This window comes from Aulostomus chinensis, chromosome 24 (assembly GCF_037954235.1).
Source record: "Aulostomus chinensis isolate RoL2024-O1b breed Wild chromosome 24, RoL_Achi_v1.0, whole genome shotgun sequence".
NCBI lineage: Eukaryota > Metazoa > Chordata > Actinopteri > Syngnathiformes > Aulostomidae > Aulostomus > Aulostomus chinensis.
In genome coordinates, this window is record NC_141343.1 from 11,467,169 (window position 1) to 11,495,088 (window position 27,920).

Genomic DNA, 27,920 nt, shown 5'->3' on the forward strand with positions numbered 1-27,920 from the left:
AAATGGGTTTGAAATGCCTTCATGGACCAAAAAATTCTTAGACCTGTTTCCACTGCGGTCCTGACGAGTTGACGATGAAGATGGTTGAATCAGCAATAGCAGCAGTGCATTACAGCTAAGTAGCCTTCAGCAGTCATCAATAACAACAACAACACTGGGATTGGCTAATGTCGTCTATCATTCCTATGGCCCTGTATTAATGGTGTGGTCAAGATCACCAGAACTGGAGAAAACCATGACCAAGACATGATGAGACTTTGAGACGTCTCGGCAGACTGGTAAGGGTCCCACATTTACAAACTGTGGAGTGTTTTTTTGTTTGTTTGTTTTTAAGTTTGTTTGCAGACAGCTCATGATTCAAAAAGGCTGGACCCCCCACCCCACCCCACCCCACCCCACCTCCGACACCCACCCTCAAGACTATTTCCAGTATCAAAACGTGTGTGACACCTACCATCAGCTGTTAGAGACAAGGTGTATCCTAACATTTCCGCATTGTGTTGTGCAGTCTCCCTCAATAAATGAGTTTAGCTTGTGTGGTTCTAGAATGCATAAGAGCCAAAGTACTGAAGTTTATCCTCACAGGTATCATCAGTCAATTGGATGGTTCCGTCTCACCCTGAGTGTGTTTGTGTGAATACTAAAAGAGAAAGTCCAGCTCCCTGCCACGTTCATTTAAAAAGGTCACATGCCGATATCTCACCCTTCCAACAGCCTGTTGAGTTTTTCTGCTAGAACTGCTGCTGGCGCCCAGCGCAGGAATGTTACTCATTTAAACTCCTTCAAAAGAGGCGATGGAGATCTCACCCTCACGGCGGTATCCAGTTAGTCACTTCATCTGGAGATGGAGTTGTGTGTAAACTGCCGATTGGATCATACGATTGATTTTTTTTCCTTGCTGATGCTGTCATCCAGTCTCTGGCGAGCAGACAGTCTAGGTTAGCGGTGTAGCTGGAAGCATCGTTTATAAATGCTTCTTTGATGAAGGGAAAAAGACTTCCAGCCAGAAATAAGCTGACCTTACAACAACTGGCTGATTCAGCACCTTCTCTTCCGATTGACGCTTCCGATATTTTACAAAAATTCGGCCAACAGCTAATATTTGCCCATGCTGATAGTATTTATGCAAAAACAAGTTGATATCATGCTTTTCATTTTATTCCTTACCCCCCCCCCCCAAAAAAAATTGGTACTTCAACGTTTTTCTTAATTTCAGAATCGTGTGGAAAGACCCTTCATCATACACAACAACAATGAGCACCAATGAAGAAACTATTCTTGATTTGCTGGGCTGATATCAATATCGGCCATCAGACCAATACCGATATATCTTTTAAAAGACCAAAACCAATACGGAAATCGATGATGCACTGATATTGTTGCGCATTTATCAAACGTATCGAAATTTCAATCTTGCCTGGTATACTAGCCAAACAGCAGGAAGTGCAGTCTTCGTGTTGCAGTGACAGCTTGACGTGTACTGGCACAGTGCAACACAATTGCACGCGTCAACTGCGAAAAACTCGTGAAAATGAAGACTGCAGTGATTAGTACTGTTCGCAAAACGCAAAAATGCGCGTCAGAAAACCATCGCAGTGGAGTTTTGTGGCGCTGCAGAGGTTTCCCAGTCCATCCAGATCCTTGCAACAGTCACCCCAATATCATTTCAACATGTTTTTTTTTTTAATTAAGTGAATAAAGTTAACGACTCAAGCGGGAAAATTCATTTCAATGCTGTGATTTATGTCGGAATTGCAACATCATTAAGAAAATCTCTATCCAAATATCTTCTCAGTTGTCGGGTAGTTTTTACGTTCACGTTTACGCAATGCGGTAATTTGCCAAGACGATGCGGTGCGCACAATAAGTTTGCACTGTCCGGCGTAACTTCGCACGAACAAACTTGCTATACGTTGCAAAGGAGAGGGGCGGCCCTGTGTGTTTTCAGTCTCAGAATCTCTCTTGTTTTCACAAGCGCGGCGCTGTAAACTATATTCAAAGATGAAATAATGTATGGAACCAAATTTCGCACATGTAGAAAAGTCGATAAAAGTTATTCTATAATGAAATACTGATTGATCTGGAAAAAAAAAAGTCAAACGCAAAATTTCATTTATTGCAGTATGGTGTTGGTGGGTTTTTTTAGGTCTCTGGGTTCGTAGAGACAATGTATACTTTCTAATTTATTCGACGTATTTAAGACATAATGTATATTTTGGTGGTTTGTCTTAGTTTTGGAGGTGAATTAAGTGTTTGTGTCGAGTTGTGCATGGCGCACCAGGAGTTTTTTGAAAAAGTGGGTTATGTTTTGACCAATGAATGTTAGCAATTGCAAAAGTACGTAAATGCCATAGAGTGCGATTGTACTGAATGAGTAACATTTTTTTTTTAAAGTCATTTAAGTATCGTGTACTGAAAAAGATTCACTATTTTTAACATGTATTTTTGTAGTATTAATTGCCGGAAAAAAAAACAATAACGATAATAATAAAAACCAACAATCACAAAAACAACAACAATACTGATCGTAACAACAACAATAATAATACTAATAACAACAACAGGCTTTGTCATTCAAGGTTGTGAATAAACTAAATGATAAAAGTTGACTACAGGCAATTAAAAGTAGACAACAGAGTGCATGTGTCAGGTCAGCGCTGCGTCAGAGTACGACTGTACATCCCCAGCATTTGGAAATCACGGAGGCTGAACTGAGGACAGATGAAAACAGATGGTCTAGGCTGACTTGGTGTCACCTAGCAACCCTGAAAACAGGGACACAAAGTAAACACAGAGGCAGAAAATCAAAGTCTGCAGGACCGCTGACCCAAAATATTCATCAACACAATCACGAACGGACCTGTCCAGTTTAACGTATCGCTCACTGCACAGTCACACACTAATGGCCAGAGCAGGAGATGAAAGTCCGTGTTCTTTAATGGATTAAAAGTGTGATTGTATTTAAATTGTGTGCGTATGTACTTCGGTCCCCCCACCCCCCCCACCCCCATTTTTCTTTTTACAGGCATGGAACATTAGACTGCCCCCTAGCCTATTCACTAGTTGACAGCCGTACGCCGGTGGATAAATGGTTATTGAGCATCACGCAACCTCTGCGAAGTGACTCGTTTCATGGTCACCGTTTGAGGCATTCGGTCTGATAACATTTGGAAAGTCTAGAGGAGCAGCGTGATTCAAATTATGAATTCACACTCAAGTTTAAAAGAGGGGGTAACAGGAACTAGCCATCTTGGCTTGCTGGAGACTCCACCCACAAGAGGGTTTTTAATTTAAGGCTGCCTCCTATTGCAAGCTCCGGTTATGCCAAGGGGCGGGGCGTTGTGACGCACTCGGAGCGGAGTGATTACACTCTGATATTACACTGACGATGAGCACATGTTAATGTGTGTAAATACACCGTCGAAATGAAAGTGTTAAACAACAAAAGGGGGGCATCACGGCTCCTTTAAAAAAAAAAATAAATAAAAAAAAAGCTCAACATAAACTCCTCCCTCTCCCTGGACTACCACATTCCTGAGAAATCAACAGAAGAAGAAGAATTTCAAAAAACAACAACAAAACAAGATACATTCATGACACAGAAAATCCCATGAGGACTAATTGTACAAATCATTCTAAGATAACTACCAACATGGATACCGCTGGTTTGAGATCGAGCTGTGTGACATGTGACCTTCACTGTGCATTCCTGGCCCTCCAGTCGTGTGTACACGAGGACACGAGAGCCACCAGACACTGACACCACCACCCCCCCCCCCACACACACACACACACACCTGCTGCAGTAGTTTAAAGACGGCCGTAAACATGTCCATCCTTCCAGAAACAACACGCTGCAGGGTAACAGCACAGATCAGAGCAGAACATGTCGACAACATCTACCAAGGGTATGACTCATTCACGAGCTCGCCGTCACCTGCAGACTGGGATATCTGGGAGGCTTCCATTCATATTTCAGGCCCTGAGGAGGCAACATGACGTACATAGAATTCAGGATCAGTGGCATTATGGGCTCGGGAGAACATCAGGACCTCGCAGACCGAGCTGGCTTCCAACGTGCGGCAGCATTAGCAACATCTGGTCCCACCAGACTCCATTCACAAGCTCTAGGTTACACTGGTGGCCTCTGCTGTGTGTGTTTCTGCATGCTTTCCCCTGTGGTTGATGCAGTTCATCAGTTTTGTAACACACACACACAAACACACACACACACACACACACACCTCACTTCGCCTCATTCTCACTACTGATTACAATCAAATCCTCCTGCATCCCTAAACTTGGTTTCAGCAGTCTGGTTTTTTTTTTTTTTTTGCTTTATTGCGTCTCCTCCTCTTTTCCAACCGAGCCTGATCACCGCTAAGATTTGAGTCGTTTTTAAAAAAAAGAAAGGACGGATTACAAACCCCCCAAAAATCTCATCCATTGTGAAACAACAGCAGCAACTGTCATTTACAAGCAAGTTTATGATATCACACTCAGTAAATTTGAAGGGAGCAGACAAAATATCCTCCTCCTCCTCCTCATCATCATCATCATCATCACGGCACGTGAAGTGTAGCCCAATCAGAGCATTAACGGAGTTCTGACCTTCATTTCCTTTACAATCTGAACTTTCGTGCGAGGTCACGCAGCTGCGAGCCGCCGCTCTTCATTGCAGCGCCTCTGCGTGTGCGAGTCACTTCGAATGAGGCGTCGCTGAACGAAGCATGAGTCAGTGAATGAAAGCAAGCATCACTTGAGTCTTGAATAGGAGCCTACTTCAAATTACTTTCTGCTGAGTCAGGCAGTCTCGTGCATGTCTCTTTAGACGTCAGGACAGACGTCTCAAGCAAAGGGGGGGGGGGGGTGAAATATGCGGAGGGGCTCGAGTGTTTACCTGTCGGGTGGTCGCGGACTCCTCAGTTCCGGTGGGTGAAGGCGACCCTCCTTCAAGCGAGGCAGGGGTGACCGGAGAGGTAGCCATGTTCCCGTGTCACTCTATCAGCCGCTGTCGGTAACGTTCACCGCGGTGTCCCGCAGCGTCCAGCTCAGCTGCCGCCGCCAGGACGTCAACTGTCCCGTCCGACGTCTTTGTGCGGCAACACAGCGGAGCCACTGTCCCTCCACCGGACGGTGCACGTACGTGTGCAGCGCGTAAACCCAGTCAGATGACGTTTTCCTCGGTCAAACACACATACGCGCGCGCACGCACACATGCACACACACGCGCTTTCTGTTTCTCCTGAGTCACATCGGCCACTGCCTTCTCATTTATCCGCTTTGCCGCTCAGTTTGAGGGGAAACTCTTATCCCGCATCACAGTGTGTGTGCGTGTTCATCACGTCATTGATACGATGACTGAATAAATCCCGCGTTGACACAATTTAAGCGTCAGAAGGTGGAATATTGAGGCTGAAACTGAGACTTGGTTTTTTGGAAACAAAGAACACCAGGACTATTTTATGATTTTTGGTTAAACATGAGGGGCGCTTGGCAATGTAACAGTCAGAGAACACCAGCCACATTCCTGCTGCCCCCACATGCGCGCGCGCGCACACACACACACACACACACACACACACTGTGTATTACATTGTCACATTTCACACATTCCCAGCTGAAAGACTTGTCTTGACAGCTAAGGTCTGCCTGCTGAGATTCATCAGAGCAGCATCCCTTCTGTCTTCCTGTCTGTAAATCCACCACTCAAACTACTGACACAGGAGACTGAAAGCTGCATGTCCAGGTGCGTTTCCACTGCCTCACTTCGGGTCGGTACAGGTGCGTTTCCGCCAGCACTGGGTACCACGTCAGCGTGGGTGGACTCACCGGCCGGGCGAGGCTTCAAGTGGTGAAACAATAAAAGACTCCACCAAGCGATCGACCAGTATTCCACCGAGGCCAAGATGATACGAAGAAGACGATACAATGGTTAGCAACAACGGTTAGTACCGTGTTGGGGCCGGGGGAAACGGGGCCAAACCGACCCGAGCCGAAGTGAGCCGGTGGAAAACGAACCCTTAGACATTTTGAAGTCTGCAGGGGGACAAATCTCGGTGCACCTGTTGTGTCCAGCATCCTCTAAGTACACTCCAGACCCGCTTCAGAAGAGTTTGATGCGATGAGGTTTGCCATGGGTCGAGTTAAAGTAACGTGAACAAACAGAACGATAAGCTAAAGGTTAATGCGACGGTCACTTGCATCCTAATTCATAGAAACATATAACAGGAACTCTAACAATCTGACAGACAGCTGGACACAGCTAATAATCACCTCTAAGAAAACTGATAGGATGAACACTCGTCTAGATGTCTGCAGAAATAACTAGATGATGGCTCATTGAAGCACTTATCACATCTACCAGACATACTTGGCGGGATTTGAGCTTGGACGCACGACTCCCAGGCAAGGTGCAGGATGAACAAAGCATAAATCAAAACCCCTCCTACGAGGGTGAACTACAAAAACTCAACGTCACCCTCCAGACGAAAACCTGACAAAGCAACAAAGAAACTCAAAGTTAGAGCAGGTAAGGAGCATGGCATGGACTAAACACCTGACTCGACCAAGCATCAACAAAAATCCAAACTTGGCGAGAAATGGAACGAGGCGGGGAATGGCGTAGCGTGGTTGGACGTGACGGACAAGACGAACTTGCAACAGCCAAAGAGAAACGCAGACTACATCGACACAGGAGTTGATGGGAAACAGGTGGACACAATCAGGGTGGGGAAGACGACCAGGGGGAAGAGGAAGTTACCAGAAACTGGGGAGAGTTAAATTTCAAAATAAAACAGGAAGCCACGAGCCAACATAGACACATGGCAAACAAAAAACACCGCTATATGCATGGACGTGACAACGCTATACAGATATTTTGCAGTTTATACACAGGAAGGAATGAAGGTGACAGAATTACTGGAGAGTTTTTATTCAGATGTAATTTAGGAGGTTAATAGTTTGCTCCTCCGGGGCATCGAATCCAACTGAAAGAGAAGTTTAGTTGGGTTTTTTTTGTGTTTTTCCAGTTGACTTAGGATGGAAGGCAGAGTTATCACTGGTGTCACACCTGTTGTTTAGGCTGGGATGAAATTATCACCTTTGAAAGTTTGGACCAAACGCGGTATCATAAAGAGAAAGGGTGTTTTCTCATGTAGTCCTCTGCAGGAGAATTGAACTCAGTCCTCTGCAAGAGGGCCAGAAAGTGAACCAAAATGGAAAAAATGCAGTTCTTTTTGTGTTTATATTGTCTGTCAATTTGAAAGAGGGCTCTTTTTATTTCACCTCAGCTCTGATGAGGCCTTAGTTCTCTTTCTGTTCACACTATGGGCGCATTTCCACTGGCTCACTTTGACTCGGGTTAGGTGGGGTCGGCTCGGTACGTTTCGGTACGGCTCGGTACGGGTGCGTTTCCACCAGCGCTGGGTACCACATTGGCGTGGGTGGACTCACCGGCCGAGAGTTCCCCGGCGTCATTTGTGTGTGACACAACAACAACAATGGAGGACACGGAGGCAGCGTTCTGCCTGTCGCTCGGTCTGTGGTTTTTGCTTCAACTAAAAGTGAGGGACGACAGACGGGCAAGGCTTCAAGCGGTGAAACAGAACAGCCCAGAAAAGAATAAAAGACTCCACCAAGCAATCGACCAGTATTCCACCGAGGCCAAGATGATACCAAGTAGACGAAGTAAGCAGGTGAGTTAACCAATCAGAGCCCTGCTATGTGTTTACGTCACATTTTAGTCCCCGCTCTGCTCGCTTGGAACCCCAACAGAACAGGGACCAAAATGGTAACGGTTAGTACCGTGTTGGGGCCGGTGGAAACGGGGCCAAACAGACCCCACCCGAGCTGAAGTGAGCCAGTGGAAACGCCCTATCTGGAGCTCAGACCTGGACTGCTTTGGGTTATGGGTAATTTCCACTTGGAGCAAGATGGCTACTGCTATATTTGCATTTTTTTTTTAAGCTTTGAATTTACTGGTGCATGTAATCTGTCTATGGCAGCCTAGAGGTTTATGATGCAATGGCAAAGGGCAAAGTGAGCCTGGAGAGTTTTGTGTTCATCGTGTTCATCGTTCATAAGCGACACAGACTGAGAAGTGGACCGTGCGCAGACCACCGAAGGGTCCGAGTGCAATTCCCTCCTGAGTGGTCTGAAGGGGCATTCACACCTGCCTCATTTAGTTTGGTCGGATTGCGCTAGAGTTAGACTTCCCCCTCGTTTCAGTTTGTTTGGGTAGGTGAGAATGTGGTAATCGCACTCAGGTGCACATCAAAACTGGACCAAACGATTTTGTTTTTCCAACGTGCTCCACAGTGGAAATTAAAGGTGTGGGTGCAGTCACAGGAAGAGTTGGAGTGGAAGGTGAGTCGATCATGACACGATTTCTAGAAAAATTCATCAAAAAAGTTTTAAAAAAAGCTCCTGCTGAAAAGATCCTCTGATTTGAGGCCGTGGGGAGGACAAATTATGGCCGCATTGCACCTGTGACTTCATCAAAAAAAGTAAACCCAACCAAACTGGCAACGCTGTAAGCGTGACAGACGCCTGAGTTGTTTGGATTGTTACACGTATGTGCAAAACACTCCTGACTCATTGGCTGGGGTTCACTATGAGGGATGAAAATGACCCAGGGTGAAAACACCCGAAATCCCTCTCACTCGCACTGTTGCCCTCGGAGAATTTCAACAAGGTGAGTCTCTCTTTAAGTCGTAGTCAGGTGATCTAAACCAAGTAATAAAAAAAAAAAAAAGAAGGGCAATGAGGGGGAAACCAAGAACGAATCAGCGAGAGGAATAAAAGTGAGGCAAGTGAGGACGGACGAGAAAAACGAGAAAGGAAACACTGACTGCTACAGTGATTGCAGTATCACTACTAGCATGTCACTGAATAATCTCCAACTGTTTTCACCACATTCGCCATTGTAGTAGAGATTACGTAGCCTCCAAGAGAGCTGATCTATTTCAAGCATGCATGTCTCAGGAATTAGCAGATAATTTTGAGGAGAAGCAGGAACTTGTCTTGAGGACAGGACTGTTTGCCAGGCGGACCTCTTGTGAGCTGAAACATTTTTCTCCAGCTATGGTAACACAAAAGAGATTAGGGGCCAGCTTGGCGTGACCCAGTGGCTCCAGAAGACAAACGCCAGCTGCCAGGGGCTGTTTGCTGTAAGTGGATGATGTAATACTGAGTGGAGGAAGAACGGGAAGTAAAAGGCAGAAAACCTTGTTAATCTGAGGAAGATGGACGGTATCCAGACGGATGTGGGGCAGCTCCGGTATCATCTTCACGGCGGGTTCACTGTTAAAGTTCATGTGAGGACGGCCATGTCCATGAGAAGGGTTATTAGTGTGTCTGCTCACGGCGTTGAGAGCAGGCGGGAGGTTATTTTAGAGTCAGACTGGAATGACTCAGTTCACCTGTCAAAGAAGATCACGGCTGGGTGAAAATTTTCGACTCCACTGAACCAGGACCATCGAGGCCCGGAGGTGTGAACATGAGTAGTCCTGAGTTTTTATGAATAGCACAATGTATTTAAACCCGGAGTGTAATATCCCATAGAACTCAGAATCCCAATCTTCCTGCTCCAGGATCATTCTGCATTACTGAACTGAAGATGGTTCGCCGCGACCACGAATGTTGGCGTCTCTACAAAGTCTCATCTCAGCAATCCAAAAATACATTTCATATCGATATTTCTTCCTAGAGCAGGGGCAGTAACGTGATGACATCTATATATAGTGAGAAAGGCCACTTCAGAAGATAGGTCTTGGATAAAGATCCAACAAACACCAGATTTGGAGCCGGCGACTACCGTTCGGGGCCTGTCCAGTCAATCCAAGTTTAAGATTATATAGCGGCGCTTCGCAGAAATGCCAACATTCTGTTCAGCTGATTTGGTTGCCTGTAATGTGGGTCTGAATTACTGTAATGTTTCTCGTCTTTCAGTCAGACGTTTTCCAACCCCCCCCCCCCACACACACACACACACACACACACACACACAATGAATCCATTAGGTTAATGCTGAATGTAGCCTTGGCAGGACAGTGGTCTTGATTCTCCAAAAAAGACTTGTTTCAGCAAATAGGAAATTCCCTCTTTTGCTGTGACAAGCAAATGTGTTTTGATAATACTAACTTTGATCCAAATCAAGTAATCAACCAAGAAATAAACAAAATATCCATCCATCCATCTTCTTCCACTTATTCCTGTTAAGGGTCATGGGGGGGTGGAGCCTATCCCAGCAGCCTTCAGGCGAGAGGCGGGGTTCACCCTGGACAGGTCACCAGTCCATCACAGGGCCAGCACATAGAGACAGACAACCATTCACACTCACAGTCACACCTACGGTCAATTTAGAGTATCAATCAGCCTCGTCCCTTCTTGATGTCTTTGGACTGTGGGAGGAAGCTGGAGTACCAGAGAGAACCCACACAGGAACAGGGAGAACATGGAGACTCACACAGAAAGATCCATGCTGGAGCAGGGACTGGAACCTGGAACCTTCTTGCTGTGAGGCCACAGTGCTGACCACTGCACCACCGTGCCGCCTTAAACAAAATTTGATTAATACAAAAATACATAAATGTAGAGTACAGCTTCTTAGTATGGTGCCGGATATATGTGACGAAGTCATCGTAACAGTAGATGTGCATGTTGTATTTGTTATAGTGGTTGGACCTAACAATCATTCAGAGTGCAGTTTTTTTTCTAGGGCTGTGCCTGTCTTTGGGATTGGGATGGGGTTGCTCATGGAAACTGCAAAAGCAACACAGTACTGCATTACATAATGTCAACCAAGTCCATCGCCACCTGTGCGCTTGGTTAGGTTCGGCACTCCCAGCCATGTCCTCGGCTTGTGCGTGCCACTGTGCCGCATGGCCACGAGGCTTTTGAGGTGGGGAATGAAGCAAGGGGCTTGAATACAAGGGAGACTGTTTAGTTGAGGGCGTCCAGGCCTCTGCTGAACCGTCACCTCCATCTACCGACCAAAGAATCAGAGCCGTCCACCCATTTTCTACCCCCTATCCTGTTAAGGGCTGCAGGGGGGGCTGGAGGCTATCCCAGCAGCCTTCGGGCCCCTTTACATGTCTTTGGACTATGGGAGGAAGCTGGAGTACCCAGAGAGAACCCACGCAGGCACGGGGAGAACAAGCAGACTCCACACAGAAAGATCCCGTGCCGGGGCTTGAACCCGGAACCTTCTTGCTGTGAGGTGCTAACCACTGCACCACCGTGCCACCTATGAGTCAAGCTAATTTCGCCGGGAAATATATTGTGCAGGAATGCACGGGAAGGTAATAATTGGCATGTGACATCATCCTTTAAGTGAGCCTTATGTTCGTGCTCAGCGAGAAGTTATCTGAGATTATTTGAGTCATCATGTTTCAGAACTTTAAACCCTGAAAGAAACTAACGTTGACGGTGCGGCGTGGACACCGGTGACCGTTATGCTGCGGTTATTTTCATTAGTCTCAACCACTGTCTGATGCTCGGCGGCCCTTTTAGCCACCACAGCCCTCGTCCCATTATTACTAGCATGGGGAGAGGAAATGTTTCTTTGAGGTTAAGGCCATGAATAAATACCAATCACTCACTTGCTTCCTCCTGCTAATGTGTCTAATCAAGAGTTAACAAGTTAGCACTGCCCCGAGTGAGTGGAGCGAATGGTTTTCTGTAGCTTCTCTGTGGGGACGAAATTTGACAGTGGACTGTCTTTATTGACCACCAAGAGATGTAAGAGATGACGGGGGCATTCAGGATGTGGGGTGCTATGAGGCAGGCCCGAAGAACAGCGCAGATGCTATCTCAGCTGCAGCCTACATGAGGTGTCAAACAGCAGGTTTAATTATAGTTGTAAGAGGAGGTTCAGGCGGTGCTGGATTAGGACTTTAACTTGGTTTTACACACACACACACACACACACACACACACACACACACCCTTGTACTTACATCTTTGTGAGGACTTTCACTGATGCAATACATTCCCTAGCCCCTCACCCTAAACCTGACCATCTCAACTGACTGCCTGACCCTGACCTTGACCCTAAACCTAACCAGAACCTAAGTCGAACCTCAACCCTAAAACCAAGTCCTGACCTTCAAACGGCCCTTTGAAGATGTGAGGACCGGCTAAAATGTCCTCACTTTGTTGGTTAAATACGTATTCTAGTGTTCGATATGTAGCAAGTAAAAGAACACACACACACACACACACACACACACACACACACACATACACACACACACACACACACTAGCTGCTGCTTAGGCTGAGGCTAATTAGATTGTGCTCCACAGTGACTGATGACCTCCATCAGCAACTTGTTGGCGAACGCTTACGGTGGACTGCTAGGTCATTCAGTGAAGAGAGGGCTAGCCGTGATGTCACTGCCATTCATCAATGTGCATGTCCCAAACCCAGACAGTGTGGGTGAGCGACATCCATGTTGAATTCCCTCCGACCCCAAATCATGAAGATGAGTTAATCCGATATGATTTCAGATTAATTTACTAATAGCCTACATAATCTGGTAGAGTCTCACTGCGTGTCAGAGGGGATGCTGAACATGCTAGTGATGTCATGAATATATGATTCAAGCCGCGCCTCCAATCATCAGTCATCCAATCACTGCACTGCACTGCGGGAACCAAGAGTAAATGACAGACAGGGCGTGTGTGTGTGTGTGTGTGTGTGTGTGTCTGTGTGTGTGTCTGTGTGTGGAGGCTGCCTGACTGAATGGAAAAATGATCGTCAGTCACGGGAACAGACAAAGCTGTCAGTCAATCTGTCACCTTCCTGGCTGGACTAGCTCTAACATTGGCGCAAAGGACACACACACACACACACACACACACACACACACACACACACACACACACACACACACACAGTGATCAGTGTAGAAATGCGACTGGGAAGTATCCCCATATGAGCCATGGAATTCTCTTAAAACTAAAGAAAGGCCCCTCAGTTTTTTCCTGTTCCGTCTTCTTTAGCGTAGGATACAATGAAGCATGACGGGAAAGGAGATACTGCTGTCCCACAATTCCTTGCAGCAGCAACATTTATGGTAAAACAACCATTACGCATACACACGCAAATTTAGACATTTTGTGCTCAAATCAGCAACTGGAGTAAGAATTCAACCCAAATTTAAATTTTGTCCATTCAATAAAATGTCGCTCACAGCAAAAAAAAAATCTTCAGAAACGTGATGTTTATTTAATACCAGACTGGAAATCGTAGCTGCGAAACAAATCAACCGCCACCTGATGATTTAACAGTGCGCTGAGATTCACTGTGAAAGAAAAGTAGCCAATTAGAAGCCGCGGTGCATGCCCCGCTGCACCAGAGACAATTCTAGCAGTTGCCCATGAACAGAGCAGATAAAAATAACCTCAGAGGCTTAGCATTTAATTCATTCAGATGGATTTTAATGATCATAGAATTGTTACAGGTTTGTCAGTCCACGGGAAGATCAGATATTTTAATATTAAGGCAAACAATGACATGAACTTGAGCGAGCAGCACTTGGAATATTTGAGGATTGACTCTTGGAAAGCAGGAAAAACAAAAAAAAAACTGTCAAATTCCCCCTGAACTACAAGATCTCTTTGTTAACCTAGATTCCTTCTTCTCTGTTCATCATTAGCCTCCCCTGCAACAGTGCGGAGCCCTCGCAGGGGCCCAGCACGCACGTGGAACACCTCTGATTCAAGATTTTAGTTTTCAGCTGCTGGAGAACATGTCTGGTTGCACCTGAGCAAATGCTGCTGGCATTTGCTGACGTCACGGGAACAGTAAAAGCTCCGCTAATGACCTCATAAACCGATAATGCTGACGTGAATTCCCGCCGACGCGTTGAGCTTCTGCTTCCCTCTCCGTTTTCATTCACTTTCTATCAACAGTTTTCCCGCTGAAGACAAGAGGCAATCATACTGACGTGGCGAAATACACTAAGACCCACCATACAATACATCTGAACAAACATTCTACCCTTGAGATGAGAATACTTGACACGGAAATGGCCATTATAATATGTAACATGCTCTTAAAACTTCATTTCTGCTCTAAATTTATATATTACTTAAGTAAAAGTACTAGTATTTAAGTGTACCTGCGGATGGCAGTGCTGATCTTTCTCTTCTTCTCAAGTGAATGTGGACTGAGTACAAAAGTGTTGTTTACTTGTTTTATGTCACATGATTAGTGTGTTGCTCTCTTCGCTTTGGTTTATTATCTCCATGAAGAAGATGTAGCCACGCAAACTTCTATGAGGGTGGTGTCGGACCAAATCAGCCACTGGGGGCACAGGTCTAATCTTGGCTTATATCATCGGCCACAGCAGGAGGGCACTAGGTTGCTTTTCCTCAAACAACTGATCTTGGATCAGTGCTTCTAAGCCAGCGAGGAACACATCCCACCACTACCACCCCCTGTTTAAATGAACGCGTTTTTCACCGCAGTGCCTGATTTGGTTTCAGATTTTAATTCAGCCTTAGGGAAGCGTCGCTGAGTATTTTGTGCGTGATTTTGACAGACGTGTCCCCTCAATGGTGAACGCGTTGTCTCGCTCAGCTGCCCCCGGTGGCTTTTTCTCCCCTCTCTCCCTGCTCCACATTTATATACTTATAACCGATCGGGCGAGTTGTGTGTAAAATGCTACGGGTGGAAAGAACAGTGGACGGTTGATTTGTATGTTGCTTTCAGTCAGTCACGTCTAGCGCAGTTGTGCTAACTGAAGCTGCCTACTCTGACCTGAGTACATGAGCGACTTTCACGCCTGCTGCTGACGAAGGTGCGCGCGCACACACACACACACACACACACACACACACACACACACACACACACACACACAAAAAAAGGAAAATCTGTGACTCCATGATGTTTAGTAAACTTCTACAGCATACTGGAGGAGGTTTGGACGATCACTGCTTTAGTTTTGTGCACTGAGGGAATGTGGCGTACGGGAGAGAAAGCGCATCTCCGTTCATTCAGCTCTCCCTACTGAATGTCTCGTCCCGGTAATGAACCTGTATACAGTGTCACCGTTACTTGGAGGAGAGATGAGAGGAGAAATGAAGAACAGTTCATGCCCGCGTTGTATTACACTGATGTCTCTCAGACTCACGAAGCAGCTTCCTTTAGCCAGCAACTAGGAGTTAGTTAATTATTGGGAAATAAAACCAGGATGAAAGAGTCAGCTATGTTTCCTGAACTACAGATTTCCCTCTCATATATTAAGGTCTGCTATGTTGATGCTGCAGGGGTTGAAGTCTTCTAGCTGCACACCAACTCTACAGGAGTGGCGCTTTGCAAGAAATGGGAAATGATCATATTCTGCGCTCCTGTCAAGTGTGACATGGACTTGGCCTGTTGACGTGCCGGGTGATAGATGCGTTCCTGGTCACTGGTTTCCAGACATTTTGCGGATCATGTAGTTGAGGATGCCTCCGTGACGGAAGTACTCCAGCTCCACGTCCGTATCAAATCTCATCCGAACCTGGAATGTTTTCCCCGTGTCGAGCTGCGGAGGCGAGAAGACAAACCGTCAGGTGTCGACAATCGCTGTCAGTTTTAGCAGAGGGGCTGCTGACGTACCCTCACATCCACGAGCATCCTGGGTACAAGCTGTTCTGGGATGGTGATGGTGTAGCGCTCGTGGCCGGTCAGCCCCAGACTGTCAGCAGTGCCTCCTGGGAGATACTCCAGAGGGATCACTCCCATCCCCACCAGATTACTGCGGTGGATCCGCTCATAGCTCTCAGCAAGAACAGCCTTGATACCCTTTAAAAAAAAAAAAAAATCACGAAAACCTAACATTATAACAAGCTTTCATGAGCTTCATAAGCATACACTGATGAGTATTGTCATTCAGGTGAATAAGATGTGTTTGCTGTCATGGAAGGGACGGTTCTCACCAGTAAGAAAGGACCCTTCGCGGCCCAGTCTCTGGAGCTGCCGGAGCCATACTCCTTTCCGGCGAGAATCAGCAGAGGGACCCCCGATTGCTGGTACCTGTCTGCAGCGTCAAACACATCCAGCTGAAAAAACAAGAGAATATATTCTAGGGTCGGTTCATGTCTAACCACGTGTGCTACATGAGCAGGAGTTGATTTTCAAAGAACGAACAGGAACAACGGTGTGGCGGAACCATTAGAACCATTCTGCCTGTTCTAACAGCAGGTTCAGTACTGGTGTTCCAATTTAAAATGAAGGCAGGTCTATAATTAGGTCTTTCTACATAGATGGAGGGGCCAGTTGTTCCGGCTCTGATCAGGAGCTTCAAAAATAACTGTGTACTCAATGTCAGTATGGCTCCATGTGACATTTCAGAAAAAAAGATTGAAATTGCAACATAAACCAAAAAAGTTCTCTCACTCCACTACACTATTACATGGGGGGGGGGGGGGGGTGTCCCTGCAAATTCAGACTAGCGAGATCCAAGCGGAGAACTAATGTACACTGCTGTTCGCCTCCTGTTCAGTTAAAAGTATTAGGTTTAGACTGCTGGGGATCTCCCATGGTGCACTGGGCTTCTCTCTCCTCCTCTCTGTCCTCCTATGTGTCATACATGAATCATACTCATACGTGTCACTAACTCGTCTTCTTCTCCGGAGCCTTCAGGCTCCCCTCATCACCTGCTCACGTCCCCGTCTGTCCATCAGTCTCTCTCCTTTCTCTCCCTCTTTATCTCTGTCCCTCTCTTTCCTTCTGCATATCTGTCTTCCTCCATTCTCTGTCTTTGTCTCTGCCCCTGCTCTCCTGCTCTCTTTCCCCCCAACCGGTCAAAGCAGATGTCCGTCCCCACTGATCCTGGATCTGCTCCAAATTCCTGCCTGTTAAAAGGAAGGTTTTGGTCGCCGCTGTTGCAGGATGTGCTTGCTGATGGAGAACTGTTGGGTGGAGGTTCATTGAAGGAGTGTGGGACTGGACCTGCTCTACTAGTAAAGAGTCATGAGAGAACTTTGGTTGTGATTTGGTGCTACACAACTAAAACTGACTTGACTGTTACAAACTAAGAGACCTTAAAGGTATAATTTTGCATTCATGAAAGCAAAATAGGTGCTGCTATCCTACCATCCATCCATTTTCTATACCAGTTATCCCTCAAGGGTCGCTGGAGCCTATCTCAGCTGACACTGGGCGAGAGGCAGGGTCCACCCTGGATGAGTCACCAGTCTGTGGCAGGGCCATCAGGAGCAATTAGGAGCTCGGTATCTTGCTCAAGGACACTTGGACATGGTCACCGAGGGAGTGAGGATCAAACCAGCGACCTTTCGGTTGCTAGACGGCCACTTTACCTCTGAGCCATGCCGCCCCCGCTGCTTGCCTACCACTCGACATAAATGCCTGTCATAGTTGCAGAGCATGATCATGATATGAGGTAACAAGGTGCGAGAGATGCTGACCGTTTCTCCAGTGGGCAAGTGGATGGTATGTGGTGCCTGCTTATTGAGGAATTTATTAAAAAGGCGGATGTTGGCGAACGTCCCTCTGGCCATGATGGCGTCGTTACCTCGACGGGAGCCGTAAGAGTTGTAGTCGCGAGGAGTCAACCTTTTCAACACAGAACATCAGTTCCGGTTTTAATGAAAGGGTTAATTTCAGCACCATTAGAAAGTAAGACCTTGAAATATGGAAGTCTGTCATTAGAGACTGCTGGTCAGGTGACTCACCCTTTGTTTGTCAGGTAGCGAGCTGCTGGGCTGTTCCGGGCGATGTTCCCTGCAGGAGAAATGTGGTCTGTGGTCACAGAGTCCCCTAAGTTCAGCAGCACATATGCGTCATTTATGGACCTAGGGGGCTCCAGCCTCATGGTCTGAATAAGATAGACGATACAAAGGAGACACACAACACGTCAGCCATCCAAATGAAATAACTGCAAAGAATTTGATGAAAATGAGCCTGGTAGTTCCTGGCGGGCAGCACGGACACACGACTGAATCTTTATTCTTGATTTGTTGTCTGTTTTGTTTAAAATAATTCAAGCCAAAATGATGAAGGATCAGTGTGTCACTGTTGTGTGACTTCAACCATAATAGCCACTAGGATTAAAAAAACAAACAAACAAAACACAATATGCTGAGGGAATAGCGAAGCTGGCTTTTTTCGGTGGGCCTTTCGGGGGATGTGCTTTCATAGGCTCATTTTTTTTGGTTAAATGTTATTTGTTATTGCAGCCGCGAGGGCAGGGTGGAACATAAACACGGCGTTTGGGGGTTACAAAAAACAACAAAAAAACAACGCTCCTGAACCTCCCGATGGCCACCCTGCCTTGACGGGCTGACCCAACCAAAACACACAGTGACACACTTTGTCGACACACTTTTCTACAGTTATTCTTTCCTTCTGTGCTCTTATTTGTTCTTAATAATAAACTCCATCCGTTGTGGGTGCGATTGTGAGTGTGAATGGTTCTGTTTCCACTGACTGACTTGCTCCCAGCTACCGTGTACGGGATAAGCGACGTGGATTAGATAGATCGGCGGTACCGTGTGTATTTGAGTATTTACCAAACCATCAAAGAAGGGCGGTGACTTGATGTATGTCGACTCAGGGTCCCAGGGATATAATTTGTCTGAGGGAGCCACCAGAGAGTTCCAGCGTTCATTTACTTTCTGCAAAAAAAAAAAGAAAAAAAAAAAAAGAAATATGAATGTCATTAATAGATCTAAATCACAGTGTTCTAGTACTGGAATGTTCTCTTCTGACCACATGATACACTTCTGACTAGGGATGGGTATTTTACAGATTTTATTAATTAAAAAAAAATAAAAAATCTAAAGCTGTGAAAAAAAAAAGGAAGTTATTTTATATTTTTTTTCACAAACTGTGCGATTAAACACACTGGATACTCGAATATCTTATGACAAACTCCTTTTTAGGGATGGATTTTTGAATTTTCAAATATCCGTCAAATACTTATAAAAAAAAAAAAACGGAGGAATTAAGTGACTTCTTGTGACTTTGTCTTGACACATTTTTTTAGTTGTTCTGGTGCCACGTTTACAGCAGTTTGGCTATTTTCTGGATGACGGCAGGATGGAATTTGCTCTGGGAAGCGCTTGTTCACGAGAGAAACAGACAGGCGGCGTGGCACCAGCACACGGGGGACGGCTGCCACCTATGTTAGCATGAGTCAATGTTGCACGTAAAAAATATTCATAGTTGTTTATCAAGGAGTTTATCGGTACTTCAGTACATCTTACAGTCAGGAGACAACCAATCAGAAGCATCTGCTACCTCGATCTTTTCATAAACTTCTTGGAACATCGACGGGATGACAAACTTTTGTTCTACAGCCTGGATCTCCTCCCGGGTGGGCCAGATATCTCGCAGGAAAATCTCCCTGCCTTCAGGATTAACACCTGCAAAGCAGACGGACAAAAAACAAAACAAAACATTGTTCGACTGTGACAGCAAAAGGTTATTCACTTTGGGTTTCTAGAATGTCAGCCAGTTCCTGTCCCGCTAAAAGTGAGGATTGTCCGTTCACATTCACCCTTTGGGTGTTTAAGTTAAGCCCGGATTTGAACTGAACCGTAATACACTGAGCTGACTTTTTAACTACGGTGATCAATATGATGACAGGCAGGTACAACCGTAAAAGTGGGTACCATCCATCCATCCATTTTCTACCTCCTATCCTGTTAAGGGTCATGGGGGGGTGGAGCCTATCCCAGCAGCCTTCAGGCGAGAGGCGGGGTTCACCCTGGACAGGTCACCAGTCCATCACAGGACCAACACATAGAGACAGACAACCATTCACTCTCACAGTCACACCTACGGTCAATTTAGAGTATCAATCAGCCTCGTCCCCTCTTGATGTCTTTGGACTGTGGGAGGAAGCTGGAGTACCAGAGAGAACCCACACAGGAACAGGGAGAACATGGAGACTCACACAGAAAGATCCCGTGCCCGAGCCGGGACTCAAACCCAGAAACTTCTTGCTGTGAGGTGACAGTGCTGACCACTGCACCACCGTGCCGCCTAAAAGTGCGTACAAAAAGGGGTTTCGTCTACTATTTAAAGGTCAATCTCCTCAAGTTCAGCGATGTCCGGTGTCTACCATCATAAGCTGAAAGCCACCAGACCATTGTGCTTTTATCCCTCCTCAGGCTTCATGATCGCTCGCCATTACACTCAACCTACTGACCGATAGGATCCGTCTCGAAGTCAATCCTCATTGTCCCTGCTAGTGCATAAGCGATGACAAGCGGAGGAGACGCTAGATAGTTGGCTCTGGTGTTGGGGTGAACTCGCCCTTCAAAGTTTCGGTTTCCTGAGAGGATGCCTACAGCGACCAGATCGCCCTGAAAAAAAAACAACAAAAAACACACACACACACAGTTGTAAGGATCTCAGATAAGACGAATACTGTGTGTATTTAATGTTCATGCACAGTGAATAGAGTGTGAGGTGAAAGAGGAAAATTGCTTGGGATGGAGAGCAGAATGAGCAAACTAAAAAGAGCAAAGGTCTGTGCCTTCTCGTGACTAGAACATGTAAGCATAAGGAATGCTGGGCAAGGAAAAGAGGAATGTGGAAGAAACAGGGAGCTGGAGCCGGAATGTGGAGACAAAAACATGGTACCTGCGTGATAGCCTCCACTACTTGCTCGGGGAGCGGCCCGCTGTTCCCTATACACGTCATACAACCATAGCCAACAACCTCAAAGCTAACAGGAAAGAAAAACGAATCATTAGAGCTTCATACTAAAAATATCGGTGGCTGTGCCAGATGGGACACAGATTCTTTAGGTTACAAAATGTAGAGGGCCTGACAACGTTCTTAATGAAAACAATCATGATGAGGACGGAAAATTTCCCGTCGTCCGTATTCGTTCAATTTGTTTTCCATCATTCGATTCATAAGCGCGTGGATATTTATGATAAAGTGTCACATTCAACTTATTCTGACTTATATCTTCAGGCCCCTCAGCTAAACCTGACAGCTCTCCTAAATTTGTGAAAGAATTTGTTGTTGTTTTTTCATCAGTGCACCCTGGTGGACAACTTGTGTAATGGAGACACAGTTTCTAGCAGGGAAAACTCTGACTTAGTGCTTAGCTAAAAACCATATTGTCTAAAGAAACAAAGGGTGATTGGAAATGCTGGAAGTCAAAAAGATAACGGCAACACTTTTAGCTGAGGTTAACGCAGCGACTTCAACATACAAACATTTCCATGTGTCAAATAACTTCAGGCATTTCTGCAGAGGAAGTCCAAATCCAAACTTCAGTCACGGTTGCCGGAAGTACAAGGTCCATCTGCTCATTTTTGTCTTTCTACAAACAGCACCAACTGGAGGTCGCGGCTTACCCCAGCTGAGAGAGGTAGTCCATCACGCCGCTCTCCTTCAGGTAGTAGGTAACCACGCCGCTGCCGGGTGACAGGCTCGTCTTTATGTAAGGATTCACGCTCAAACCGCACTCGATGGCCTTCTTGGCGAGGAGTCCTGAAAGGTGTGTTTAGAGCATCCAAGTTAGCTTCTACTCTTTGATCTCTCAACGAATTCCATCTTACACTCGAAGTTTTGATAAAGCCAGATAAATGTAATAACCCACCGGCTCCTAGCATGACGGACGGGTTGCTGGTGTTGGTGCAGCTGGTGATGGCAGCTATAACCACTGAGCCGTGGGTGAGCTCATACTGATTTCCATTGAACTGGAAGGGCACAACGGTGGTCTGATCCGCGGGAGCCACTTGGAAACCCTTGAATCCTTGCTACACATGGAGCAGGCCAAAATGACAGGAGTTATTATTTTTAAGCGTCTCTAGGGTTGGATATCATGAAGGTTGTTGATAGCAGTTTGAGGCGTAATCCAATACCCTTCCCTTTCAGGGATGTTCTTGCGTTTCATTAAAAAAAGAAGGTTGTAACCGCGAAATAAGGTGCAGCCATCAAAAACATGGCCATGGCTCCGAACGTCACTATACGTTAATGTATGAAAAAAAATAAGGCTCTTGGTTTGCAAGTTCATTCTTGAGCGATGAGTGCTACCAACATCAGGTAAACAGAATAATAAAGTAAGGAAACTCTCATTCATTTTGTTAGAAACTGCACCATTCATCAATCCAATGCAATAAACTTGTTGATTTTTAAAGAAATATGCGTGAAAACCTTACGAGAAGATTTACGCTTTCTAGAAAATGTGACAATGCAAACCAGGAACAGGCAATGCATCACTAAAACAGCTGGCTGTCTTTTTTATGTCAGTCTAAAGAAAGAAAAAAAGAAAAGAAAAGATGATATTTTTGAGAAGGAGACGAGGCAACTTTCAGCAGAACAAAAGATGGTGTGTCATAACGAGTCCTGATGTGAGTGCGAACTAACCTTTGCTCCCAAACAGGTTTCAAAGTCTCTCTTCATGTCAGAGACGGGAATTCTGTCCTGAGGTCTCTTGGGACCGCTGCAACAGGGAACCACTGAGCCCAGATCCAGTTCTACCACCTGAGGTGGGCACAAACCAGAATAATAGTTATGGTTGTTGTTACTGCCAATGTTTCACCCCCATGCTCTTAAAAATGGATGCCGGGACAGACCTGAGTGAAATCCGGGTCCTGAGAGACATCACTGTAGTCCCTGAACATGGAGACGGCTTTCAGGTACTTTAAAATGTAAGACAGCTTTTCTGCCTCTCGCCCTGAACCCAAGCAAAGGGGACAAAATGAAGAAACAAACAGAGGTTAACCTGAGGGCTGTCCTATGAATAAAAATCTCTGTGTGCAAGCTGTTTCCTACAATTGTAGGTCAAAAGGTAACATCAGTTTATGTTTCTACTCATATTTCTAGCGAATCTCGTTCGGTCCCACTTCCAAGCTGCTGCTGAGTAAAGTGAGACACCTACTGGTTAAATCTGGGATTGGTCTGATCTGGTGGGTGAAAAGTTTAGAGGGATTCAAACCCCCTTTCTGTATTTGAAGAAAACGTACAAGTTGGTTCTTGGGCTGCTTTCACAAATAACTAAAGGCTGATTGAACAGAAGCAAACGGTTAGCAGATAAATGTCACTCAAACTTGCACTTTGAGATGATCGGGCACACACCAGTCTGCTGGAGGTAATCAACGCTGACGCTATCCACGGGGAAAAAGGCCGCAGTGGCTCCATACTCTGGACACATGTTGGCGATGGTAGCTCTGTCGGCGATGGACAGCTGAGCCGCACCCGGACCAAAGAACTCCACAAACTTCCCCACTACACCAACCTGACGCAGATGCTAAGAGCATGCGAGGAGAAATGTTAGCGATGGTGAATGTAACGCGTGTGCTGTTTAAGCTCCGTGAATTACCTTAGTGACGGTGAGGACGATGTCCGTGGAGGTGATAAACTTGTCCGGGGTCCCGTACAACTTGTATCCCACCACTTCAGGCAGGACCATACTGATTGGCTGGCCAAGCATCACTGCCTCTGCTTCGATTCCACCGACACCTTTGACACAAAAATATATTGCATGATGAATCCGGACACAAGCGCTACATGCATGGGTGGCATGATGACGTAGGAAAAATGTTACTGGGAGAATCTCAGTACGACCCATTCAACCCCAGTGTAACCGCTTTGCACCTCAAGATTCCGACTAACCACTGATAACACATTTTTATGACCATAAAAATCTATCTTGTTCCAAAAGTGGGAATTCTGCTTGTACTGCCTTCATCAAAACATTTTATATTTTATGTTCCTGTAACTTCTGCAACCACCAGTGTCTGCTCTTTCACTCAAGATCCATTCCCCTCTCTCATCAATGGCTCGAGTTGAATCGCCACTGTTTTGTTTTGTTTTTTTTGTGGTCGGTGCTAACTTCCCGTAGCAGCCATATTGCGTGGTGAGGAAAAAGAGGGTCCGTTAACTATAATGAAAAACACACATCGAAAGTAGAAGCTCAAAACTGTCCAACATGCTCCACATGCGTCACGTCTGCTTACCCCAACCCAGAACTCCCAGGCCATCAATCATGGTGGTGTGTGAATCGGTACCCACTAGGCTGTCAGGGTAGAAGTACCCATCGTGGTTAAACACAACCCGGGCCAGATACTCCAGGTTGACCTGGTGAACAATTCCTGAGCCGGGAGGAATAATGCGCATGTTCCTGAAGGCTTTAGAGCCCCACTGGAGAGCACAACAAATCCCTGGGTCAGAGGAATCATTTTAGAATCTTTCAGAGGTAAAAAGGTTAATTAACATTTGAAACCTTCAGGAACTGAAATCTTTCTCTGTTGCGGTCAAACTCCAAGTCCTGGTTTTTCTGAAGACTGTCCGACCTTGCGGGGGAAAAGAGAGAGGAGAGTACGTGTATGTTTGCTGCTGACGATCACAGCTCCGGGATGCTGCAAGTGCGTGGTGTTGCTGCTCTTACTTCCTGTTAAAGTCCACCTGGATGGAGTGATCGATGACGAGGTCAGCCGGGCAGACAGGATTTATCTTCTCTGGATCACCGCCTAGTTTCATCACCGCATCCCGCATGGCAGCAAAGTCCACTACAGCGGGTACACCGCTGCAAATCGGGTTGATATCATCAGTTAACCAAGAACACACCTGAGGGGTGTACTACGAAGCAAGTTCAACATAGCCAGGCTTTCTTTGTCTGTTTCAATCAGAGATAACTGGTATCACCACGGTGGATATGATCTTGTCAATTCAGGCTTTCTGCTTCAGTCTTTGTGCGCGTCCCCCCCCCCCCCCCCCACACACACACACACACAAAAAAAGGGGCGTTTTACGCTTCACGTGACTCTTTGGAAATTGAAAGATCGCGCGCCGCCTACTTTAGTCGAGAAGAACAAGTGACTATAACGGAGGGTTATGAACGACATCGAACAACTGTGACAGCAAAAGGCAACACGGCTGCTGCAAATAAGGCGAGAGAGGAGCGCCGGCAGAAAACTGCAAGGCGACATATTTATTTTACCACTCCCACATCCAAAGCTCATCAACTTTAAACTTGATGCACCAGATTTTAACATCATACTCAAGAAGGACAGTTAGGTCTGACTCTGTCCCAGAATAAAGGATAAGTGGAAACACTTTAGGTTTTTTTTTTGGGGCCAAATCCAAAGTGAAATGAATTTTAATAGATTGGTATTTATCACAGATAATATTCAATCGACTATCAATCTTCTTTGTTTTTTCAAAGAATTGTCTACATTAGTGGCTATGTGGCTCTGGCAGTTTGAAGTAAATAACGTGTTCCCTCAGCTGAGAATCCGTAGCGTTCATAGACAACGACGTCAGGAAAAGATAGCGCATCACCCCCGACTCTATAAATGCTCTCTCCCTCTGAAGAGAAACTTGCACCATAACTGCGCCGAGGTCCACCGGATTATTCAAAAACGGTGATGCCTTTTTCAAAAGAGGTGGTTGGTGAAAGGGCAGCTCTTTTTCATAGCTGATTTAAGCCAAAACTCAGAACATAACCTGCTCCGGACCAGGTTAAGTTTGCCGCATCAGTTGCCATGGTGATCTAGACGTTCATGACATCGAAAACCCCCGGCTTTAGTCTCAACATAGCTCGCTAACCCACTAATCCCGCCTCGTAGTACTCCCCTCTGGAATTCGAACGCATCTTCGATGTCATCGTGAAACTTCAAAATGGCAGACAACATGAGGAGGCCCACGTGAATTCATACAGACTTTCTATTTTCATTGTGGTCACAAAATTAGAAATTAATAGATTGAGGAAGTCCTGCCCTTTATCAGATGTTCTTAAAGGACGACCCGGGTAGAGACTCTTATTGTCCACTGTCCTCAGAGCCAGACAAGCAGACCCCTCTCTCCTCTGTGCTGCACTGGGGAGCTGGCAGGCTCGCTAGTTAGCTAAGCACACGAATGGTAGCGAGTGGGAAGTGTTAGCATAGCGGTCAAAGGTCATCCAATAGACTAGAATTCTAACAAGGGTTGTATATGTAGCATTCATCAGGAAATAATTTTAAATGACAGATTATGAATTTAGAATCACACACATAGTGGGGACTACTTTCATGACTGGGCGCACTGATATGGCGCAGCGCATCAGAAGTTCCTTTGTAAATTGGTCCAACACGACCATATCTTAGCTGACTGCTGCTCCTCATCACGGCCAAGTTTGTAAGAGATGAGGAGGAGGAGGACTACCTCTGGACAAACCAGCATCCTGAACCTGATCTCGTCGACGCTAACACAAACCACGCACAACCATTAGTTGCGCTACATTGTCTCGCCCGGGGGGAGAGCGGAAAGACAAAATACAGGTGATGTTGCTGTCTGATTGATAAATAAAAGAAAGGTGAAGAATTTGAAAAGATAATAAAACCACAATGTTTAAACCATAGATATCCACCTCTGTAGCAAATGACTGATATTCAGATGTTTAAGAACGCTGCGAGCATACGTGAAGTCCTGGAGGATGACACGCGCTGGCTTGAATGGCACCTCCACGGTTTGGGTCTGGGTTTGCTTCCAGTTCAGGATATTTTCCACATCTGAGCTCTTCACCAGAAACCCGTCGCAGTTCCTAACAGCAGACTCCAGCAGGATGCGAATGGAGAACGGCAAACGGTCTAGAGAACAGAAGGAAAATGAACCAAGCTCCAGCTAAAATTTTACAACTTCAAAAGTTCATACCAGCACATTACCATATCTGGGGTCTCCAAGTTTGGAGAGATTGTAAAACGTTTGCTGGGGGTCCGTGGGATCCAGAGGCTCAACTAAATGCTTGAAGGGGTTATTCACTGGTGCAGACATCCTCCTCTAAGAGTCAGTTCAAGTCTGAAACAGGATAGGAGCCTGCTTTTAACACAGTCAAGGGAAAATTTGAATCGTCATCTTAGATCAAATGAATACAATTCTGAACATAGAGTCTATTTGCTGAGAATACAAGGAGTTAAATACAAGGCCTGGTCTGCTATCTACGTTCCAGATGGAAACGGCTGAGGGTCACTGAACTCCTGGTTCATGTTTTACAACCTTTCTTACATAACTCTCTAGCAAATGTGATGAAACTGTTCCTTGTGGAAAATTTATACAAACCGCATGAGAATTCAGAAAATAAGCTTCAACTGCACAAGATTTCCTGGAAAGAGATTATATCTGTGTGAAAGGTCAGGGAGCCCTTGAACGGGCCTACACATCCTGAATACCACACACTTGGCTTAGGCCAGCTTTTATGAGAGTGCAAAAATCACATGATTAAAGTGATGTCAGTTGATGTCATGGACAGACCAACCGGGAAAACTGTGCTTGACATGTGTGAAGGACTGAAATATGCAGGAATTAATCAGCGGTAGGTTCTTAGCCTTGAATGCTACCTTGTTAATATGAGTATATGCCTAAGAGAGTAGCTCACAATTTTATTACGACACTCAAGTGGATAAGGATAAGGAATTTACTTTGAGTAAATAAGTAACTTTTTCCTCTTTGCTAATCCTTGGCTTCATTTGTTGAGACGTCAGCTAGCATTTACTACCGGATCGAACTTAAACTAGAACAAATATTAAGTGAGAAAACACTGAAAGAAAGCAACAGTCATGTCAATATGAACATTACTGGCAGACCTAGCTACGTGTTTTGCAATATTAGCATGTTATAAGGCATTCTGGTATTGATTTTGACAGCCAAAGTTAGCTAGCTGCTATTCTGCATGACAGGAAGAATATAAACTTTGCTACGTCACCACCAGCAAGGTGGACTGCTTAATACGTCAATGATGTATGAAATGGAGGACGAACTTACATAAGAGCAGCAGAGGAGACGCCGCAGAACCCGTCCGAGTGATACCTGTCAGCGGTTAATAAACCAATGTCGACTTCCGCACTCAGCATCAGCAACATCTACGTTTCCGGTCAGGCCCTTTCTGAATAAGAGCCACTTCCGGAAATAAGTATAGCAAAATTACAGAAGGAAAAAACAACAATAAAAGAGTAAAT

At 45.7% G+C, this 27,920-nt stretch overlaps 2 protein-coding genes across 2 annotated transcripts in view; both read right to left on the reverse strand.

Annotated features, from left to right (window-relative positions):
* Positions 1-5,193, reverse strand: part of ank2b (ankyrin 2b, neuronal) — a 138,800-nt gene extending 133,607 nt beyond the window's left edge. The window contains exon 1 of the mRNA XM_086197449.1: positions 4,901-5,193. Coding sequence (XP_086053575.1) covers positions 4,901-4,987 — 87 coding nt within the window. The 5' untranslated portion in view covers positions 4,988-5,193. The remainder of the gene's footprint in view (positions 1-4,900) is intronic.
* Positions 5,194-13,266: 8,073 nt separating this feature from the next.
* On the reverse strand, positions 13,267-27,854 carry aco1 (aconitase 1, soluble). Its single transcript, XM_086197245.1, has 21 exons — positions 27,727-27,854; positions 26,631-26,763; positions 26,387-26,555; positions 24,377-24,514; positions 24,212-24,281; positions 23,946-24,129; positions 23,309-23,448; positions 23,065-23,236; positions 22,563-22,663; positions 22,354-22,470; positions 21,584-21,743; positions 21,339-21,474; positions 20,611-20,695; positions 20,174-20,330; positions 19,261-19,385; positions 18,531-18,635; positions 17,694-17,836; positions 17,427-17,574; positions 15,936-16,058; positions 15,616-15,801; positions 13,267-15,541 (listed from the first exon to the last, which is right to left on the reverse strand). The coding sequence occupies exons 2-21, from the start codon at positions 26,737-26,739 to the stop codon at positions 15,422-15,424; spliced, it is 2,688 nt and encodes an 895-aa protein (XP_086053371.1). The 5' UTR covers positions 26,740-26,763; positions 27,727-27,854; the 3' UTR covers positions 13,267-15,421.
* Between the last annotated feature and the right edge of the window lie 66 nt (positions 27,855-27,920).

Bases quoted from the DNA above. Each gene is read 5' to 3' on its own strand.
- aco1 (XM_086197245.1), bottom strand. From the start codon at position 26,739: ATGTCTGCACCAGTGAATAACCCCTTCAAGCATTTAGTTGAGCCTCTG. The intron at 19,386-20,173 runs GTCAGTAGGTTG...TCTGCTTTGCAG, and splicing joins CTTCGAGACGGATCCTATCG to GTGTTAATCCTGAAGGCAGG. The intron at 17,837-18,530 runs GTAAATACTCAA...TATCTTATTCAG, and splicing joins CGCCCTTCTTTGATGGTTTG to ACCATGAGGCTGGAGCCCCC.